At 54.5% G+C, this 22471-nt stretch overlaps 1 protein-coding gene across 2 annotated transcripts in view; it reads left to right on the top strand.

Annotated features, from left to right (window-relative positions):
* The first annotated feature begins 3067 nt into the window (after nt 1-3067).
* The window catches only part of PHF2 (PHD finger protein 2), an 86731-nt gene continuing 67327 nt past the window's right edge, over nt 3068-22471 (top strand). The window contains exon 1 of one of the 2 annotated variants that reach the window (XM_064291050.1): nt 3068-3211. In XM_064291050.1, the coding sequence (XP_064147120.1) occupies nt 3114-3211 (98 nt within the window). In that variant the 5' untranslated portion in view covers nt 3068-3113. The remainder of the gene's footprint in view (nt 3212-22471) is intronic. The other variant, XM_064291049.1, reaches the window with a different exon arrangement.

The raw sequence follows: 22471 nt of genomic DNA, 5'->3' as shown, positions 1-22471 counted from the left end.
TCTGAACTCCCTGTCCCCCTCCTCTGTGCCAGCCTTCCCCTTATCACTGTGCCCTCCTCCTCTCCTTGGTCCACGAGAGCAGGGACTCTGCTGAGCCCTCGGTTCTAGGACACTGCTTGGCATACAGTAGGCAGGTGCTCAACAAATATTTGTTACATGAGTGAACGAGGGACCGAGCTAGAGATGACGGGGAGGAGGTGGAGAAAACTAAGACTTTTCTGTTGGGAGATAACATTAGGATGGTGTGGAGAAGTCAGCTAGAGGGAGAGCGTGGCGTCCCCAAAGAGCCCTGCTCTACTTTATCTAATTTATTTGATCTATAGGGAGCTGCTGGAGGTGTTTGAATAACATGGAAGACCCTCAACATCATGCCCAAGAGTAGCTGCAGGCAGCCATGGCTGGAGGCAGGCGGCCCATCTGAGGGCAGGGGTGGGATGAGGTGGGCAGGGTGGACAGAGGGGCACCGCAGAGGTTGGCCCGTACCTGACTTGGGTGAGAGAGTGGATGGGCTTTCCCAGGCGTGTCCATGGTGCCTGGGAGATGACCAAGGCGGGCAGCACAGGCCCAGGTGTAGGAGAAGAGTGGTTCCTCCCTCGCTCCTCCCTCTTACCAGCCAGCTGTGATTTAACTGCTTTAGCCTCAGTTTTTACTCTGTAAAATGGCACAGAAATGCTGCCCTAACAGCATCAATGTGAGTGTTGACTGTAACTATAGCTATCATGACCCGGGTAATATGCTAAGTACTTACAAACAGCTGGTTTAGTACTTGTAAATCCTTACAGAAAGCTGGTTAGCATGGGCAACTATTATCATCACTTATGAACAAGGACATGGAAGTGTTAGCAGACTGAGGATCGCCTGAGGTGACCTGGGTGTTAACAGCAGAGCCTGGACTGCCACTCAGGGTGTCTCCTGCCTCAGAGCCGCCTCTGGGACTTTCTAGTTTAGTGACTGACTGATACATCTGAGAATCAGGCCCTGCTCACTTAATTGCTTCAGTGTTGCTGTGAGGGGGGAGGTGAGGTGCCTACCTCAGCACTGGCCCTCTGCACCTCATCTCAGGCTCTGATAACCCATCGGCTCTCTCGGCAGAGCACTATTTATCTGCACTAATCCCCACGAATGTGTTAATGGTGGATGGTGGCTTAATCTGCAATTCCTTTCCCAGCACCAGGAGGGTGACAGCTGGAATGAAGGCAGGAAGTCCTTACTCCTGGATGGACAGCTCCCAGAGGAGTGAGAGGTATTGGGTAGGGATCTCATCCTCCCCTCCTCCATTTCCTGCTCCCCCCCCTCATCCTGCCACCTTCATCTTCTTCATGCAGAGCCCTCCCAGCTAAGGCCCTGAGCCTGCTGGGGGCCTGTTGAGGAGGGGTGGCAAATACAGGAGGCAGATTCAGACTCAAGATGACTGACTGTCATTGAGCTACCTGCCCCTTAGGACAGGGCCACTGCAGGCCAAAGCAGGGTGATCACCAAGGGGCTGTGGTCAAGGGTGCTGGGAGGTGTTGCTGGACCAGGTGGCCTCCAAGGTCCTCAGAGTCTGGTATGTCTGTGGTTACTGGCACCCCCCTGCATTATGCAGATGTTGCTGATGGAGGACAGGGAAAGCTGGGGTAATGAAGAGCACTGATCAGTGGTCAGAGGGGAAGGTTCCTACCGAGTCTTAGCACCTCTGGATCCCCTGCAGCTGTGGCCGTCCAGCACGGAGGCCCTAAGGATACAGCAGCTGGGGAAGGGTCCTGCAAGAGACCCTCAAAGCTGGGGGTACCCCCCCCCACTAAAAGCCCGACCACCTGCGATGAGTCGTTTCCAGGACAAAGGCTGCAGGTGCCAGCAGCATCGCAGAACCTCCTCATCGGTCGGTCCCTCCTTCTCGCTCTCCCACCCTAATTGCCACCAGCCACCAGCCGGAACGCCGTTCTCTGGGAGACAAGAATGCAGATACCGGGCCTGCTTTCCTCCCCATCTCTTAGGTCACCTGGGGGCTCTAACCAGGGCTTCTGGTCGGGTCCAGGGAGCTCTGGAGAGACTCAAATTCCAAGGACTCGCTCTCTCTTTATGGAACGAAACCGGGACAAGCGCGCTCCCCCGGGGGCCTGTCTGGGCCGAGCATCTGGGAGTCCGCCGGGAGCCCGGGCTGCCACCCCCAGGAGGTGCCCACCTTGGGCGGGGGGTCATGTGAAGAAGGGCGGGCCGTCTGGAGCCAGGAAGGAGCGCAGAGGGGGAAGTTGTATTTGAACCAGAAACTCGGTCGGGAAGGCGGGAGGGAAGGAGGCGGCGGGACGAGCGGCCAGGGAATCCCCCTGGTTCCCCCTGCCCGCCGCGGGTCGCAAGCCCAACCCCAACAAAGTTAGGGCTCAGGAGTTGCTTCTGTGCCGGGCGGCCGAACGAGAGCGTTCCGCCGCTCTTCCCGCGCCCGGACTCCCGGCCCACCTTTTCCGCGGCTCCGCAGGCTCCGGCGCCCGCCGCTACCGCTTCCCGCCTGCGCGCCCCGCCCGATCAGCGGCCGGGCCTGGGATCCCCGCGGGCCTGGGCCGGAGCGGAACCGGGGAGCTCCGGGCGGGGCGCGGAGGCGGCGCCACCCGGGCCGCTGACGTAGAGGCCGCGCGGCGGCCGGGGGTCCCTTCGGTGGGGCCGCGGTTCCCCGCCGCCGACTCGGCCGCCCCGCCGCCCCCGCGCGTCCATTTCCCTTTTGTGTCCCCGCGCGCAGCCCGATCCCCCCGCGCACACTCGCGTCCTTGCGCCCCCCGCCCGGCCTGCGCGCGGCTCCCGCCGCTGCGATCCCGAGCGACCCCGCCGGCCAGGCCGGAGCCGCGCGGGCTCGGCGCGGCGGCATTGTGTGGCCGCGGGCGCCCCGCGCCGGGCGGGAGCCTGTTTGTCGGCGGCGTCCGCCCGCCCTCCCTCCCAGCGCGGCGGCGGCGGCGGCGGCGGCACCCGCCTGAGCGGCCGCGGCGGCGGCTGAGGCGGTGCTCCCGGCCCTCGCCCCCCGCCCCGCGCCCGTCTGCCCGCCCGCCCGCCCGCCGCGGCCGACCCGAGGCCGCCGCCAGCGGGGCCGAGCGCAGCGGCGGCGGAGCGAGCCGGAGGCGGCGGCGCGGCGCGGCGCAGCTAACATGGCGACGGTGCCTGTGTACTGCATCTGCCGGCTCCCCTACGACGTTACCCGCTTCATGATCGAGTGCGACGCCTGCAAGGACTGGTTCCACGGCAGGTGAGCGCGCGGCCCGGCGTCCCCGCCCCGGCGGCCCGCCGCATTGTCCGCCGCCGGGCCCGGCTCGGCCCGCTGCGACCCGCGCGGACCAGCCCTGCGTCCCCGGGCCGTTGCGCCCGCCCCACAGGCCCTGCCCGCGGACGCGAGCGATGGCAGCGCCTGCCGGCAGCTGGTAGGCTCGGACACATTTTGGGGGGCGCCCGGGGCCGATGGGACTGTTGCCGCGGGCCACGCACCCTTTTGTGCCGAGAGCGGGGGCGCTGGGCCCAGGGGCTGGGCTTCCCACGCAGACGTTCCCGGGGCCGGGGACCCTTGCGGACCGCGCACAAAAGCCGAGGCCCGGTGGACAGGGGTGGTGGGCTGCGAGCCCGGGCGCCGCTCCGCGCCTAGAGGCCGGCCCGGGCCGCGCTGCTAGGGCCGCAGCGCGGGGACGGCGCCCGGGTCTAAGTTGGGGGCGCCGCGGGGACAAGTCGGGCCGGCCCGGGAGCCGCCGGACATATCAGGACGCCGCGGCCGGGCGCGCGGCGCCGACCCGAGGCCCAGGCCCAGCGCCCCGTCCTCCCCCCCCGCCCGTCTCCTCCCCTTGCGAAGTTGCAGGAACTTTCCCTGCGCGGGCTTCGGGCCGGCCAGGGCCGGGAGAAGCGGGCGCGCAGCCCAGCGCGGGTCCCTGGAGGGGCGCGACTGGCGGGCTCCGACACGGGCGGGCTGGGGCGCCGGAGGTCTGAGCGAGGGCGCGCCCACTCTCAGGCAGGCCCGTGAGCTCCCGGGACCTCGTCCCGGCGGGCAGGACCCTCCCCTTGTCAGTGAGGCTACTGGACTGGCCTGCCGTCACTGTTAGGGGTGTTGGTGACAGATAGTGTGTGCGTGTGTGTGTGTGTGTGTGGGCGGGGGGGGGTGATGTGGCTTTGCCGCCTCCTCCCCGGCCTTCGTTTTAATCCGTTTCTCTTCGCTGTTCCAGAGAGGGACATTCCGGTTTTGACTTGGTCCTTTGGGGAGGGGGGTGGGCAAGTAAAGCTTGGAGAGACTGAACGCCCAGCCCTCTTGGCCCTTGCCGGTGGCAATGACCTGGCCCTGTGCCTAGTTTTCAAAAGCCTAGGCCCCTTCCCACCCAGAAGTAAATGGAGGAGGAGGAAGAGGAGGTGACACTGTGAGCCCAAACTGCTCCAACAGGTTCTCTCGCATCCGACTTTGCCTGTGGGATGTTTGTGCCCAAAGAGGACCCAGCAGGGCTGGCCGGGGCTGAACGCACTCTGGGGCTGTAGTCTCAGACCCCAGGGGCAGGGTGAGGGGAAAGGGGCTGTGTAGTGCTGAGGCCCTGGTCCTACTGGGAGGACATGCTTCTGCTGGCTTTAATCCTGGGTCTCTGCGATTGGCCCCTAAAATAGGCTGCACCTTTAATCTAGTCCTCCCGGCTCACCGCTCACCGTGGGGAAACAGGTGGCTAGGGTGTGGCAGTACCTGCCTGTGTTTGTCAGCACTGCCCCAGTTCTGGTCGAGTGCTGAAACGGGGACACAGTGTGGTGGGCACTGTCAGTGGGGACACCCCTGCCACCTCCCTGGGGATGTGCAGGATGGTGGTCACCTGAACGGTGGAGACTGAGCCATGAGTACCGACCCTTCCCAGAACAGTGCCCCCGTGCACAGCCACACCTGGCCCTTTGGAAGCCGGAGCCGGACTAAGGGTGAGCCTGCCTCGAGCCTTTGAGGACACCTCAGATCCAGAGTAGTTCTGAGAGAGGAGGGGCCCCCTCTTTTCACCCCACCCAGGGCCTCGCCCACAAGCAGGCACCCCTTGCTGAGTTCCCAGAGCCCAGGCCGAGGAAGGTGGGAGGGGCTTGGGGGGCCTTTTATGTTGCTGCCCAAGGGGACCCTCTCCTCTGGGTTGGGAAGGGGAGGCCCATTCTGGGCAGAAGCACTCAAGGCTAGCCTTCAGCACCAGGGAAGGGGAGAGGGGCCATGAGCAGGCCTAGGGGTTTGATTTTAGTTGCTGTGTTGGGCCAGGCAGAGACAGGGAGGTGCGGCAAGTCCTGACACCTTAAAGATTGTGTTTTGGGAGAGGCCTTATCTCCTCGTTTTTTAAATTTATTATCCGAGGGCTTTGATTTGATCAGATGCAGGAATTTGATCTGCTGCAGACTCAGTCCCAGCTGTTTGGGGTGACCCTGGTGTCAGAGGGGGCCGTGCTTCCCTCTCTGCTGCGGGAGATGTCTTCTCACGTGTCTGACTGTCACTTTCCAAAGTGGAGCTTCCTGGAGTCCCCAGCCCCTTGGGTGGCTCAGGGCAGGGCCAGCAGTAGGGAGAAGGGTCAGGGGTTAGGACCCTCACGACCTTTGGCCAGTCCCCTGATCTCTTGGGACCTCATCTGTAAAATGAAGGCGAAGGATGTGCTCCCGTGCCTCTCAAACTGAAGAGAGTCTCGCAGGGTCCTGTGATTATCGCCAGATTAGCACGACACCTGTGCTGTTATTTACTTCATATGTTTTAATGTGTCAACTCATCTTTTTAAACTTTGAATATTTTTTAACTTTATTTTGAGATAATTTTAGACTTAACAGAAGAGTTACAGAAATAGTACAGTTTCATTATGCCCTGCACCCGGCTTCCCCTAATGCTAACGTTTTACGTAACCACGGCACCATTATCAAAACCATGAAATCAACATTGGGATACTATGGTGATCTAATCTACAGAAACTTGAGTTTAGATCAATAAAGATTTTATTCAGATTTATGTGACCAGTTTTTCCACGTAATGCCCTATCTCTGTTTCAGAATTCCACATTACATTTCATTGCCATGTCTCCTTAGTCTTGTGAATTTTCTCTTTATTAAAGGAAACTTCCTATCATTCCCTGAAATAGAAAATTAGTATGACTTGCCTTGGTGGCGTAGTGGTTAAATGCTACACTTGCTAACCAAAAGGTCTGCAGTTTGAATCCACCAGGTGCTCCTTGGAAACCTTATGGAGCAGTTCTACTCTGTCCTGTAGGGTCACTATGACTCAAAATTGAACGGGTTTTTGGTTTTTGGCCATAGACAGTGACTGTGAAAACAAGCACATAGTTGTTACAATAACGCGCCCTAGTCTGTGCCCTCCTGCAGCCCCATCACATTCCTCCTGCTGGTCGTTTTGGGGAGAGCAGCAAGGGATAGTCTCTAAGGCCACCCATTCTCACACTGGCTACACTTTGCTAGAGACGACTCCTGGCTCTTTGCCAGCTGAGAACATGGTTGGAACAGCAGCTTTCTAGGGCAGAATTTGCTTCTAGGGTTCTTGGCCTCAGCAGGAAGCCCTCAGAGCACCTCCTCCCAGCCTTCTCCCAGGCACCCCTCTGGCGTACTGGGCCGGGGACAGTCGATCATTCGTAGTAGCTTGACCCCTGAACCAGTCCGTGGGGGTGTGCAGCCCTGTGTAGGATGAGTGACTCCCGGCATGTGTGTGCCATGCCTCACTTGCCTTATCGCCAAGGCCACACAAGATTCCTCTGAAGCCCCGCCTGGCCCCGGAGTGGCCAGGCACACTGCCAGACCAGCCTGCCTTTGCAGTGTCGCTTTGGAAATGCACGCTTTGATTCAGAAGGGATGACTTTTGTGGCAGACAGAAGCCGGGGGGGATCTGTCCTCTCCCAAGGTGTCTGGCCTTTCTGTTGGGTAGGGAAGTGTGGCACCGCATAGGGGTTGGCACCTGCCATCCTTGTACGAGGCCCCTTGGGCCAAGCACTGTGGTCACATCTTGCGCCTTGCTTTTCCTCTGCAGAAGGAGCCCAGCCCCAGTGCCCTGCTCCCACCTGCAGTGCTAGGACTGCAGCAGTTGCTCTTGGTTAATGACCCAGGCTTATCACCTGTCACCAGCCTAATTTGAAGAATTTCTATCTTTGGGAAACAGGAATGATTTCATCAAAGTATCAAAACTTCTTAAACCATAGCTGCCTGGCCTTCTTGTTCTATTAGACTTCAAAGGTTTTCGTAAAATTGATTTTAAAGTGTTTGCAACCAGAGGTGATGTGCAAGTAATGTCAGGGGCAAAAGTTTCCTCTGTTCCTCAGTAAGTATTCATTTCTCATCTATTCTGTGTGAGGCCCAGTGCTGGCTGCCGGGTCCTACGGTAATAGGGTGGGCCCTTTGCCCTTTTCTGGACCTCTCCTATGGGGAGTCAGACTTGTAAATAGAGAATTTCATAGCAGTGTAATGAGATGTGAATAAGGTACTGTAATGTGAGGTAAGAAATTGCCTAAATTCCTGAGGGATGAGAACCAGGATCAGCACAAAGCTGGTTCCTACGAGGTGGAGGTCAGATATACTGCCACTCTCCAACTTCACCATCTCTGACACCAGCTGTTCCCCCCACGGCACTCTTTACCTCTCTGCTGGGTTGAATAATTCTTTGCAATGGCTACACAGAACTCACAGACCATGCTCACAATTATGTGGTTTACTAGGGTAGTATTAGGCTACAATTCAGTATCAGAATCAACTTGGAAGTAACAGGAACAGCTGGGAAATCAGGGTTAGGAAGCGCATGTGCAAGGTCTAGAAGGCTCCCCTGAAGTAGAGAGCACACCCCTCCCTTCTTCACTGCAGGACAGCTTTCAACAAGGACAGCTCTCAGCTGCTGTCTCCCGTCTCCCTCTCCACTGCTAACTGGCCCAGCTCATGGCCAGTGTAGCAGCCGGCTCAGCTCTGTTAGCTGTTTTCTGCTGTCAGGCTTTGCCGGCAGGCCTCTCTGCCTTTGGCCTCCCTGCCATTGGCCTCTCTGCTGCTAACTGGCCCACCTCATAGCCGGTGTAGCAACCTACTTAGCCGTGCAGGCCCTCTCAGCCCTCCGCCCTGCTGCCAGGCCCATTCTGGCCCTCTCACTGCCAGCTCTCTGCCACTGGGGACTTCTGGGCCTCTCAGCTGAAGGCTCTGCCATTGGGCCCCTTCTGGGCCTCTTGCTGTCTGAGGTATTACAGCTGTTTTAGAAGGTTCTCCATGCAGGAACCCTGGGGTCATACCACTCTGCTCCAGGCTCTTCTTGGTCTTGAGGTCCCCTCCTTCCCTCTCACAACCTCTGTGGAGTTGGCTGCTTATATAATTTCAGGCATGGCCCTCTCAGCAGGACCACAAACTGAGTAATCCCTTCAAGTTACTCAATCCTATTGGGTGGTTTTACACACCAGCTTTCTGACTAGTAAACCAGCCAGTCCTTGCAAGGTGAGTGAAATACACCAATCACCGGATGGACTGTGGCTCAACCAGTATTTTTGGCGGAATTACAAACCCAGGACCAGAAGGGCCATATGTAAGTAGACCCTAGTGCACTGCAGGTGCTGTGGGAGTCGGACGTGAGAGAAGGCAGGGAGGCCAGATTGGGGGCCTATTAGGTGTGATCAGTACTTCGACTTCTCTGAGAGCTGTGGGGCTACGGGGGGCTCTGAGCAGAGGGATGTGAGCTGACTTGGGTTTTGACAGACCTCTCTGGCTGCTGTGGGGACAGTTGGGGGCCAGGGCGGAGGCAGGGAGGCTAGCGAGGAGGCATGTCAGGGGAGTGGGGAAGGGGCTCAGATTCTGGCAATGATCTGAAGATAGAGCTGACAAGATATTCCTGGAATGGAGCCCTCCGATTACTGCACGTCCACCTGGGCTCGGCCTGCCCTCCATCTAGGGCCCTGTCCATGTCCACGGAGGGCAGCACCTCAGGACTGTGTTGACCTTTGTGTACTTTTGTCATGTCCCCCACCTCACCTAACCATAAGCTCCTTGGGGCAGGAGCCAATTCTTGGAGTCCTCAACCCTTAGAGATGCCTGGAAACACTGAGTGGGGCTCCAGGCCCGTGTTCAGTGTGTCTGGTCTGTCATTGATCAGCCTGAGTGTGTTTGTACTTGCATGTGTACGTTTGCGTCTGCATGTGTACACAGGTATGTGTGACAGTGTGCATGTGTGTGTGCGTATGTGTATATATGTGTGTGCATGTGTGTATCCTGGGAAAGGAAGTAGGACCTGCCAGAGGCAGAACTTTCAATTTTGAACTCTAGGTGATTAAAGCTGACAATTAAATCCTAGAACCTCTAATCCCTAAAAAGAGATGGAAAAGAGACCGATAAACATGGATATAGAGCTGTGGAGTGTTTAGGAATAACAATTAATCATTTTAAAATGAAGACTTTTCACCATGTGCCCAAGTGAGACTGAGTTTAAGAAGTTCGGGAAGAGGTGGGGGAAGTGACCCGCCACCTTCTCCTGGAGGATAAAGTAGAAGTCCCTACCTATCAGTTCTTCCAAAGGAGGTGTGTTTTGAAGTAAGGAATTTGGTGGGAGACTCATTTTAATAGCCAGGCTGTTTTTATTGAAAGTATTTGGCTAGAAACATGCTCAGTGTAAAGCCTCTGGACTGGGCTCCCATTGTTTGGGGCCATTCAGGCCTTGAATGTAGTTCCAGATGTTTCCTAGTTCACAGCCTTGCCTAAATCTGGGCAAAGGTTTGGGGTGTGGTATGCACACTGGCACCTCCGGACACCTCTTCTCTTGGCTATCCTCTTGCCTCTGTCCTCCTGGTGTCTTGCCATGTCCTTATTCCAAAAGAATGAGGAAATGTACAGTTGGGAGTGACATCAGCCAGAAAATGATGTCACATTATGGAGTGTGCTGAAAGAACCTAACTCCCAAAACTCAAGGTGTAGCTATCAGGCTAGGAAAGGAAATGGAGGGGCCTTAAATGCATATTGCTAAATGAAAGAAGCCAGGCTGAGAAGGCTCATACTGTATGAGACTAACTATGTGACAGCCTGGAAAGGGCAAAGTTACAGACTCAGTGAAAAGACCAGGGATTGCCAGGGGCTCGGGGGTTGGGGAGTGAACAGGTAGAGCACAGGACGTTTTTAGGGCAGCGAAACTGTTCTGTCTGACGCTGTAATGGTAGACACATGACATCATAATGCATTTGTCAAAGCCCATAGGAGTGGACAACACTAAGAGTGAACCCTGACGTAAACTGTGGATTTTAGTTAATAATAATGTATCCGTGTTGGTTCATCAGCTATAACAAGTGCACCACAGGAAGTCAAGATGTTAACAGGAGAAACAGTGTGTAGCGGGGAGGAGGTATATGGGAGCTCTCTGTACTTTCTGCACTATTTTTCTGTTAGCCCAGCTCCAAAAAAAATAAAGTCTATTAAAAAAAAGTCAGGGCGTAGTAGGTAAAACTAACCCCACGTTCACCATGATGAGCAGTGCTGCAGGAGCCGATGTTTGTGTGGTGCTTTAAGGTGTTAGCCTGTGCTCCCTGTCTTAGTTGGTCCTCACTTGGAGCATGGATGGTAGACAGGACGGGCCATGTGATCACCCCTATGTCACAGGCATGCACCCAGAACAGAGGGAGGAGGAACAATGGAGCATGGCATATGACACATGTCACATGTGAGAAATGTCAACCCGTTGCAGTCTCCTGATCCAACCACCCTCTAACCAGCAGCAGGTGAATACACTCCCCTCTGCAAGGGTGCAGGTGCTGATATCTTCATTTGTGTCCACTGTTGCAAAAATGCAACATGGTCTGAGAAACTTTGTTACAGCAGTGAGGCCATTGGAAGGTGGTCCCCTCATGACTGCGTGGCTCTCACCACGCAGCCTGGTGCTGCTGCCCCTGCGTCTCTCTGTGTGTGGTGGTCATCCTCTCCCTTGGAAACACTGCTGCCTCTTGCTTACAGGAGCATCTCTGTCTTGGCCCCTCTCACACTTTCTCTCCAACTTCATTCCCAGTCTCTTCCCACCTTGGTTCTTGGCCTTGCTGGCTTCCTAGTGAGTGGGGCTCCCTAGCTGTGGGCCCTCCAGAATGGGGCTTGGCATCTGTGCTGTAGAGGAAGGATCTCTTTACTTCCCTCCTGAAGACCCCAAAGAGCTGGATCACCCACAGAACATTTATACGCACATTAATCGTAGCCAGTGACAGGCCTTGATCTCAAAGCATCAGAACTGAAGGTCTTTGTGGAATTTGTTCTGGCAATGGAGAAAACAGTTTTTTATCTTTTTTTTTTTAATTGAGGTGATTTTCCTATCACATAAAATTAACCATCCTAAAGTGTACAGTTCATTGACAATTAACAATTCTAAAGTGTACAACCACCACTTCCATCTAGTTCCAGAATATTTTCATCACCCAAAAGAAAACCCCGTACCCATTAAACATTCCCCATTCCCCCTTCCCTCTACCCTTGACAAACACTAACCTGCTTTCTATCTCTATGGATTTACTTATTCTGGATATTTCATATAAATGGAGTCATATAATACGTGATCTTTTGTGTCTGGCTTCTTTCACTTAACATAATGTTTTCAAGGTTCATCCACATTGTAGCATATATCAGAACTTCATTCTTTTTTATGGCTGAATAATTAGTCACTGTATACCACATTTTGTTTATCCATTTATATGTTGATAGACATTTGGATTATTTTCACCTTGGCTGTTATGAATAGTGCTGCTATGAACATTTGTGTACCAGCATTTGTTCGCGCTCCTGTTTTCAGTTCTTTCGCGTTTATACCTAGGAATGGAGTTAGTGGGTCATTTGATAATTATATGTTTAACTTTTTGAGGAACCACCAGACTTTTCCACAGTGGCTGCACCATTTTACATTTCCACCAGCGGTGTATGAGGGTTCTCATTTCTCCACGTCCTCACCAATACTTGTTATTTTCCTTTTTTTAAAATTATAGCCATCCTAGTGGGTGTGAGGTGGTACCTCATTGTGAGTTTGGTTTGCATTTTCTTAAGTGATTAATGGTGTTGAGCATCTCTTCATGGGCTTTAATGGCCATTTGAATATATTCTTTGGAGAATTGTCTATTCAAGTCTGTTGCCATTTATTAATTGGGTTGTTTGACTTTTTGTTGTTTAATTGTAAGAGTTCTTTATATATTCTGGATATTAAACTTTTATCAGATATATGGTTCCCCAAAAATTTTTCCCGTTTTATGGATTGTCTTTTCATTTTCTATATAATGTCTTTGATGCACAAAAGTTCTTAATTATAATGAAGTCTAATTTATCTATTCTTTTGTTAATCATACTTTTGGTGTCATATCTAAGAATCCATTGCCAAATCAAAAGCATTACCCCTGTGTTTTTTCTTCTAAGAGTTTTATGATTTTAGTTCTTACATATAGGTCCTTGATCTATTCTGAGTTAGTTTCCATATATGATGTGAGGTATGAGTCCAGCTTCATTCTTCTGCGTGTGACAATCCAGTTGTCCCAGGACCACTTATTGAAGACACTGTTCTTTCTCCATTGAATGAATTTAGCATTGTTGACAAAAATCAACTAACCATAGGTATACGAGTTTATTTCTGGACTCTCAGTTCTATTATATTGGTCTGTATGTCTCTCTGTATACCAGTGGCAAGGAACCCTGGTGGCACAGTGTTTAAGCACTCGGCTGCTAACCCAGAGGTCAGCAGTTCTAACTCACCCACCACTCCTCTGGAGAAAGATATGGCAATCTGTTTCCATAAAGATTACAGCCTTGGAAACCCTATGGGGAAGTTCTTCTTTGTCTTATAGGGTCACTATGAGCTGGAATCAGCTCCATGGCACAGAACAACATACCAGTACCACACTGTTTTGATTAGTGTAGCTTTACATTATGTTTTGAGATCAGGAAGTGTGAGTCTTCCTACTTTGTTCTTCTTTTTCAAAATTGCTTTGACTGTTTGAGGCCCCTTGCAGTTCCATATAAATTTGAGGATTGGTTTTTCCGTTTCTGCAAAAACCAAACCAAAACCCAGTGCCATCGAGTCGATTCTGACTCATAGTGACCCTATAGGACAGAGTAGAACTGCCGCATAGAGTTTCCAAGGAGCGCCCGGTGGATTCGAACTGCCAGCCCTTTGGTTAGCAGCCGTAGGATTTAACCACTATGCCACCAGGGTTTCCTTCTGCAAAAAAGGCTTTTGAAATTTTGATGGAAATTGTGTTGCACCTATAGATTGCTGTGGGTAATACTGTCTTCTTAACAGTTATTAAGTTTTACAATCCATGAACGTGGAATGTCTTGCCATTTGCTTAGGTCTTCTTTAGTTCCTTTCAGCATTGCTTTGTAGTTTTCAGTGCACAGGACTTTCACTTCCTTGGTTAAATTTATCCCTAGGTATTTTATTATTTTGGGTGCTATTGTAAATGGAACTATTTTCTGAATTTCCTTTTTGGATAGCTCATTGCTGGTGCCTTTACTTCCTTACCTTCTACTTTGTGGTGACCCTGAACTTCAGATGCGCGTATACCCAGAGATCAGTCCCCATCCATCCCACACACACCCCCTGTGCTTGTTGTGCACCTGAGCGGGGGTTTACTATTTTCCTTTTTCCACCATAAGTGTTTGTGGGTCTTGCCTCTGTGTCAGAACCTGGGCTGGGCATTTCCTGTACCCGTGCGTGTGGGAACCATGCGTGTACTGTGGGGTCTCCATCTTGTACTCCCTCCTGTTGGACCCCATCCTGGCTGAACCCTTCACTGTTGAGGGAACCATGGTGGGTGAGGTGCATAGGTCAGGCTGTGTGGGCTAGGGTAAGTGAACAAATTCAGGAGCACTCAGCTATGTGGAGGGTACCCCCTTGCTGGCTTCTATGCCTCCCTGAGAGCTGAGGGAGTCATCCCATGGGATGGAGGAGGAAACCAAGGTTCGTAGAGATTAGCTTGCCCAAGTCCAGCACAAAAAAGTGAGGAGGCCAGGATGAATGGTGTTAAGAGACTGATGGGCTGGCATGGAGTGGGAGGCACTAGTCAAGCTGCCCTAGGTTGGGAGCTGGGGAGGCACTAGGCTCAGAAGAGGGCACGGGGTGTCAGGGATGGGAAGTGTGGAGCAGCGAGCTTCTGGGGGAACATATCCAGGGACCACTTTGGCCTCAGGGGCATGGGGCTCTGCAGGGGGGCTCAGGAGCCAGGGTGCCTGCAGGGAGACCTGGGGGTGCATCTCTCCTGGAGTATGGACTCTGTGCTGAGCTGTGGGCTGGGTGGTGGACCTGCATCCTCTCCGCTGCCCCACAGCCCTGCCAGGCTGGGTACCAGGTGAGGACAAGGATGATAACTGGCCCAGGGCCTGGCAGCTGGGGGGAGAGTATGAGAAAGGGAGCCTGGGCTGCCTAGTGCCAGAGTCCACACAGGGCCTGTGCTGGGGTGGCCTAGGGGGCCACAAGGCCAGCAAGTGAAGGCAAAGTGGGGAGGTGGTCCTGGGATACCGAGCTCTGCTGCTCACCTGGTCACCCAAACTGAACCATGGGTGCACGAGCCCAGCCTCCTTCCCCTTACAAGGCATCTGAGGACCAGAAGAAGGAGCTGCTGAGGATGGCTGGACAGGGTGGGCTGAGGGCTGGCTGCATTACCAGGGAGTCTGTGGTGGGCCCGTTTCGGAGGAGTGTGGGCCAGTGGTGGGCGGGGGAGTAGTACCTGGCAACATAGTCTTGTGCTTGGCCATCGTGGGTGCCAAGTGTGAGGGATCTGTTTGGCCTGGGACAAGGGGCTTAGCTGGCCCAGTGGACCCCCTCTGGGACAATCCAGACAAGCTGAAGGACTAAGTGGATACTGACACCTCGAGGTCTCCTTGTCACATTGTGACTGCACTACTCTACTGTCCCCTTAGAGAGCCCCATCGAGCAGGTTCAGGCGGGCATCTCTGGGAAAGCTGGGCCCCACGGGAAGCTGCTGTTGGCAAGTGCTTCCTGGGGATGTCCACACAGGGCTAAGGCAGCCTGCACCGGGGGCTGCAGGGACCCCTTCCCTGTCCAGGGCCCGCCTCATCGTTCTCCTGGGCTGACTGCCTCCGCGGGCCGTGACTCAGCCTGGTTGGGTTCAGGAGCCCTGGCATCTGGCAGAGATCCAGAAAGTGCAACCGGATCCAGTCTATCCTCAGATAGCCAAGGTCTGGGGAGAGGCAGGGGGGTGTTGTGACAGCTTTCTAGACCTGAGGGGTGGGGCACCAGGTAGGCCCCTGGCCTGGCCTGAAGCAGGTCAGTGGTCTCGAGCCTGATGAGAGTTAGGTCTACATTGAAGCCTCCTGCTTGCTGAATGTGTTAAACTTGAGAGTTAGTTGCCCCTGGTTCCCATGGACTTTCTCTTCCTGAGTGCCTGACAGCTATAGGCAACCTCTCCTCAGCCGCTTTGGAGAAAGGGGCCGGGCAAATTTCTATACTCTGAAACTGTGGGAGTGGGGGCGGGCCTGCGTGCTCACGGCCACCTGTGCCCCGCACTGGGTGGCGCTCTCCCACTGTGACTTCCCATCTTCTGGCAGTTGTGTGCAGGCATGAGGCGTCAGCAGCTACACGGGCCCCCAGCCTGACTGTACCCTAACCAAACGCAGGTGGGGTGGGTGTGAGCAGTCTCTGTTTGTTTTGAAGGCCTTGATGACATTTCTGGCTGTGACTGTAAACTCTGTCACAAGTGAGGCAGTCTTGGACCCACAGAATTTCAGAGTCGGGAGGGCCTGGGTGCAGTGGGGAATGGTGCCTGGAGTCAGGGCCCTGTGGTAGGGGTCTGACCGGACCGAGGCTGCCCAGCTTCTGGCTGTCAGTGAAAGAGAGGCTCCTTCAGACCGCGGCTCTTCCCGTGTGTGCCGGCCCCAGTCCCTGTAGGCTGAGAGCCAGGGAAAGGTGGACCCACTGGGGAGGGAACCACCAGGTTGGTGTTGGGTGGGAGCAGTGTGGACCGGCAGGAGGGTTGAGGCATGAGGGGAGACACTGTGGGTGGAGAGGCCGTGTGGGTGCACAGGCTGGTGGGAGCTCAGATTTTGCCCTCAGTGCAGCCTGGGTTGAGACAGGGGCACATGAGACAAGCTTTGATTTACATTTTACAAGGTTCCTTAGGGCGCCCAGGAGGAGTAGGCCGTGGGGCCAGATGGACACAGAGACCAGTGACCAGTTAGGGGGTGGGGTATGTGGGGCCCTGAGGGAGAAGGGAACCCTGGGGGGAGGGATAGGGGAACCTGGGAGAAGGGATGGGTGTCTTGAGGGTGGGGGATGGGGGTCTCTGGGGTGGGAGATGGGAGTCCCTGGGGGGAAGGACAGAGGACACTGGGGAGAGGGGTGAGTGTCCTGAGGTGGGGCATGCCAGTCCTTGAGGGGGCCACAGGGGTTCCTGGGGTGGGGGATATGGGCCCCTGGGAGGAGGGACAGGGGCCCTGGGATGGGTGATGCAGGACCCTGCAGGGGGAGGGACGGGGTCCCTGGTGTGGGGGATGTGGGTCCCTGGGGTGATGGACGGGGGTTCTGGGGTGGGGGATGCAGGTTCCTGGGGTTCCTGTTCCCTGGGAGGACCAAGCCTGCTCCTGCCCTGAGCTCCACCATGCCTGTCAGAGGGTGGCAGTTGGTCAGAGAAATGGAAGCATGGCTGCTCTTTGACCTCGAGATTCTCATGGTAATGTCACCATGGTTACCATCTTCCCTGCGTGACTATCACCTCTGGGTGTATTGCTCAGCCCCCTGCCATCCCCCAACATGCATCTGACCCGCCCACCCTCCTTCTCCCCTCTCAGCAGTCTACGCTGCCCCAGCTTCCTGCGGCCTTAGTACCTTCCCCTCGTCACCGTCCTACCTCAGCCCCTCTGCCTCTGCTCCCCGTGAGACTGCCATCCTTGCTGCCCCAGCGTAGCTGGCACTGCCCCTCTTCTGGGCAGAGCCTGTGGGCCACTCAGCTTGGAGTCCTGCATCCTGAGCAGACATCCCTCCTGGCCATATGCATGTGTGACCCCCAGTGACTGAGCCCTCAGGCCGGGTGACCCAAAGGATCTCAGAGCCCCCAAAACAGACCCCAACACCAGCTGCCACCTACATGCCTTGGGCATTGTCCTGCCTCCCTGCCAGCCTAGGGCTGGAGGCTGCCCCTGCAGGCAGAGTAGCCCATGGAGGGACGCAGGCCTGACAGACCATCTGGGCAGTGTCTGTGGGGTCTGCACTGCCAGGCTGCTTGGTTTGGGTAACACAGAAAAATGAAATTGGTTGCTAATATTTAAAACTGAAATTTTACATAAAACCTTCCTTTTCTGGTTTCTCTTTGGAAACCTTTGGGGCAACCTGGTCCCAACACCCACCTCCACCCCCGCCTCCACACCTCCACACCCCCCCATGCCGTTGGTGCTACCTACCCATCAGGCGGGCATTCAAGTTTTGGCCCCTGGCCCTCCACATGGAGATGGCCCTGGGCTGGAGCTCTGGAGGGGACATACCCTGTGGGGGTGGGCTGGGACTGGTGGGGCAGTACCATTTTGTGAGTCAGGGGACAGCCACTCCACATCATGGTCTCTCTCTCCTCTGAGCTGCAGCATCCCCAACCTGCCAGGTGTGTGGGGTTAGGGCTCAGAGGGCCTGTTTACTTCAGAAAGGGCTGGGCTGAGTCTCCCCTCAAAAGACAGGTGCCGACGCTTTCTGCCTGCCTGGTGGCTAACGGGCAGGCAGCCTCTGTGGTCTGCGGCAGCTCACTTCCCCTCCTTTGTAGACAGGCACCCTCCACTGTGCTGAGAGGGCCAGGTGCACTGCCATGGATGGGGGCACCGTTGTGAGAACACAGGTTCCTTAGGGGCGAGAGGTTTGCAAATGCTTGGGAGGCTGTGGAAATGTGGGCACCTACTATTTTTTGGTGCGGGCAATGGTGGTTCAGTGGTAGAATCCTCGCCTTCCATGTGGGAGACCGGGTTCGATTCCTGGCCAGTGACCGCGTGTAGAACCACCATCCGCCTGTCGGTGGAGGCTTGTCTGTTATGATGCTGAACAGGTTTCAGTGACACTTCTAGACTAAGCTGGACTAGGAAGATAGGTGTGGAGATATTCCAAAAATCATCCAGTGAAAACCCCATGGATCACAGTGGTCTGATTCCATGGTACATGAAATTGCCACAAGCCTTACCAACTTGACGGCAGCTGACAATAACAAGCATTTTTGGAGATGGTTTCCCAGGCCAGACAAAGCCACTCTCAAAGATAAGCAGGAGACTCACTGTCTTTGGATGTCACGGAGCAAACAGGCCGAGGACACCCTTCCCTGAGAGCCAGGGCCCCTGCCACAGCCCTGCCCTGCAGGTGCTCTGTGCCGGCTCTGCCCAGGGTGGTCCCATGGCCCTGAAGTTCACACAGCAGTACAGAAAGCAGTGCCTATCATCTCAGAGTATATGCTCATGGAGGAGGGGTACAGGAGGGGTGCTGGAGGCAGCGAGACAGTGGGGCCACTTTTTGGGGTCCACAGACCCCTGTTCTAGGGATGGTGTGCCTTCATCCTGGGACCAGGGCCACCTGCCTTCCCTAGTTCTTTGGTGCTGTGCTGTGCCTCACCTCGGTGGCCCTCCAACACCCAGTGATGGTATGTTCAGGGGACGGAGACCATAGTGGCCCTTCAACACCCGGTGAAGGTGCGAGCAGGGGACGGAGACCACGGTGGCCCTCCAGCACCTGGTGAAGGTGCGTGCAGGGGTTGGAGACCACGGTGGCCCTCTAACACCTGGTGAAGGTGCGTTCAGGGTACAGAGACCACTGCCTCATTCTGCCTCTGGGAGTGCAGCCTGGCCCGCTGACTCCCATCTCCAAACACCCACACTAACTGCACAGTCTGGAGTGAACTAAGTGCCAAATTAAAACGTGGGGGAAGGAAAGTCTTTAAGCAGGCAGATTTGGGTTCAGTTTAAGAAAAAAACTTTCTAATAATTGAAACTGGCCCCAAACCAGAGATGGTCTAGGGAGGCAGTCTTTAGATTAGAGCAGGGCTCCCCAGCCCCGGCACCACTGACATTTGGGCTAGATTATTCTGTGTTGAGGGTGCTGTTCTGTACTCTGTAGGATGTTGAGCAGCATTTTACCCACTAGATGCCAGTAGCACCCCGTTCCCCAGTTGCGACAGCCAAAAATGTCTCGAGACGTTGCCAAACGTCCCCTGGGTGCAAAATCTCTCCCAGTTGAGGGCAATTTTAGATGCTCGTTTTAAGTGACAGTCTTCCTGCCCGATGTGTTGCACCTGTGGTCAGGTTAGATTGAGCTAGCTACCCTTTCTTTTCTTATACTACTTTGATAAGGAATAACTGTTTGTTCATAGAAAACTTTAATTGAATTATTTGGCAAACAGAACACAGCACATGGTAAAAACAAAAAAAGTATGAAAGAAGTCGTAGAGAAATCATGTCTCATATCCTAGTTTCAGTGTCCCTCTCCCTGGGGGAACTCGCTTTGAGTTCCTTAGGAAAACATCCTGAGGGGTATTTCATGTTTAGATGACGTTGATATGTCTATAACCACCCCCTCTTTTCATTTTCTGAACAAACAGCAGCATACACCACGCTTTCTGCACACGGTGGTCTGGGTTCTTTCTTGTCACGTCTGTGCCCGTGCAGGCTCGGTCACATAGACAATCCGGGACACACTCTTCCAGTCTCCTCCTGCTTGGCTTTTAGCAGTGTCTGATCCTGAGCTGCAATAGCGGCAGGGCTGAAGATACTGCAGTCATGTTGCACAGTGGCTGTCCTGGTCTCTGCGCTTTTGTGCCTGTATGCAAGCATGTCTGCTGGGTAAATCTCAAGAAATAAAGTTGCTGGGTTAAGGATACGGTGTTTCAGATTTTCAAATTACCGGATAGGTTGTGCGTCTTTCTGGGCACGCTAGACAACAAAGTTTTAGAACTTTTTGATCGTTGTCCATCTGGAAGGTGAAAAATGGTATCTCACTATGGTTTTTGTTTGCTTTTATCTAATTATTGAGATTGCTCACGTTTAAATTGCTCTTCCCGCACTATTGTAGGATTTTGTAAATGGCCCAGATGCTTCTGCTGAAGGTTGGGCTGACACTAGGAGTGGTCGAAGGCAGTATGCTTGCAGGGTTGGGGTGGGCTGTCCCCATCTCCCCTTGTGCTCTCTCGGCAGGTGCTCTGAACCTCGCAAACTCCCAGGCTGGCCCCCTGAGTTCATGCCCCTACACCTGTACAGTACTCCGATTCTGTGGAAGTCGAAACTTCATCTGTTTGCTAGACATCCCACGCTCCCCACGGAGGCTTCTCCCTGCCCAGCACCCCTCCCCCACCTGGTCCCTGCATCCCACCTGGAGGCTTCTTCGTGCCCATCCCCCTCCCCCAGACCACACTGCATGCTGCATCACAGCCCTGCAGTCTCCTTCGGCTGCTTGTCGCTTTCCCAGACTCCATCGTTCCTGGTGACCCTGGAAGTCCTGAGGAGTCTGGTGGGATGCGGAATATTTCTTCTGAATGTGCTTTTCCCTGTGCATTTCTCCTGGCTTAGGTGTCCCATTCGATGACTCTGACACACTGTCTGGATGGTTCCCCTCTTGGGACCATGTGGGGCTGGCAGTGGGACAGGTGTCCATTGGCCTGCGTCTCAGGTGCTGGCACGGTGAGCTTGGCGGAGTAGCCTTTTGGATCTCGTGTCCCATAAAAGCCGACCTCTAGGTTAGCACAGGCTTTGGTGTGGTGTCATTTCAGCTGACCCCAGCCTTCTGTCCTTGTCGTTTGACTGAGGTGTGGGGCTGGGAGGCGTCTCAGAGAGTGATCCAAGCCCTTTTCTCTGCAAGTGGGGAAACAACCTACATGGTGAGTTGGTGGGGGGCGTGGGGGCCGGAGCCCCTGTCTCCCCTCAGCCTAGCGCTTTTTTCTCTGCACACTTCTTTCTCTGCACACTTCTTTCTCTGACGGGCATCGTTTTTGCAAAATTTGGCCTCAGGAGGTGGCTTGATAGTATCCTGAGAAGAATCCAGACCTGGTGCCGGGGCCCATATCATCCAAACCCTCCCCTGCACACAGCCTGGAAATCCTTCTCCGGTCCTGTCTCTGGGGTGGCGACTTAATGTCTGAGTCCTGAGCAAGACTTGTGGGTATGTAGGAAAAGTCTGTCTGCTCTCTGGAGCCTCCGGGAGTCAGGCTTCCCACGAGACAGCACTACTAGCTGGATGTGGGCCAGTTATCCCCAGGAGCTAGAGCGACAGGCCCTGGGGCTGTAACCCCCCAGGGCGTCAGCGAAGGTCGGGCGGTATCACTGCCCTGGGCACAGCAGCTGTGTGGATCTTCAGGGCCCTCCAGGTCCCAGCCCCAGAGCCTTTGTCCCTCACCCTGACCCTGGTGACAAGGTTGCTTGCTGGTGGCCTTGGCGGGCCACCTACCCATTCGAGTCTGGTTCCTTGTCTGGACATGAGGCCCCTGGTCAGGCTTGAGGCTCAAGTGGCACGATAGAGCAGCCTGATAGATGACCACATGCCTGGCCTGGGGTCTCAGGATCCCCCCGCACACCTGCTCACATCCCTGCACTAGATTCTCCACCCAGTCTGCACCTGGCTCTTTGCAGTGTCTCTCTGCTTCATGAGAAACATCATTTCTTCTTTGCCTTTTTATTGTTTTACCTTAAAGGACAAGAAAAACAAAGACTGAGATATAGAAACCTGGGCTATAGGGGCACCCCTCCTCTGCTTTATCAGAGGAATGGGGAGCAGAGTCCCCATTTCTCATGTTTCATGACCTGTTGCCTCTGGTGAAGTTCTGGATCAGGGCTAAGCCTAGCACATCCAGCCTTTCCCTGGTGCTGGTCTTTGGAGGCCTATGAGGGTACAGAAGGTCTGCGGAAGCCTGGAGCTCCCCAGCCTCTGTGGGCTGTGAGTCCCACCGTTAGTGAGGTGCTCCAACTAGGCTTTCTCCCGAGCCATGCCCCTGGGCTAATGCTCGAGCATTCTGGGCATCTGGGATTTTTCTTCTTACGCTCACAAGTGACCGTTACAAAGACAGTGGCCTCTACAGTGGAGCAAGAATGATGCTTGGATAACAGCAGCCCTGGTAGCACCTAGTTTTGTACTTTCCTCCTGTTGTTGATCATGGACCTGTGTAACATAGCGTGTATATGCTGCCTAACTAGTTAAGGACTGGATTCTTGGTGAAGTTACCCCAGCAGCACTTGTTGCTGTTAGGTGCCATTGAGTCCGGTCTGACTCACAACGACCCTATGTACAACACAATGAAACACTGCTGGTTCTCACCATTCCATGATCGTTGCTCTGCTTGAGCTCATTTTTTGCAGCCACTGTGTCAATCCATCTCGCTGAAGGTCTTCCTCATTTTTGCTGACCCTCTACTTTACCAAGCATGATGTCCTTCTCCAGGGACTGATCCCTCCAGATAACATGTCCAAAGTGTGTGATATGAAGTCTTGCCATCCTTGCTTCTAAGGAACATTCTGGCTATACTTCTTCCAAGACAGATCTATTCGTTCTTCTGGCAGTCCATGGTATATTCAATATTTTTTGCCAACACCACAACTCAAA

This window comes from Loxodonta africana, chromosome 9 (assembly GCF_030014295.1).
Source record: "Loxodonta africana isolate mLoxAfr1 chromosome 9, mLoxAfr1.hap2, whole genome shotgun sequence".
Taxonomy (NCBI): Eukaryota; Metazoa; Chordata; class Mammalia; order Proboscidea; family Elephantidae; genus Loxodonta; species Loxodonta africana.
This window is presented reverse-complemented; position numbering and strand designations above follow the sequence as displayed.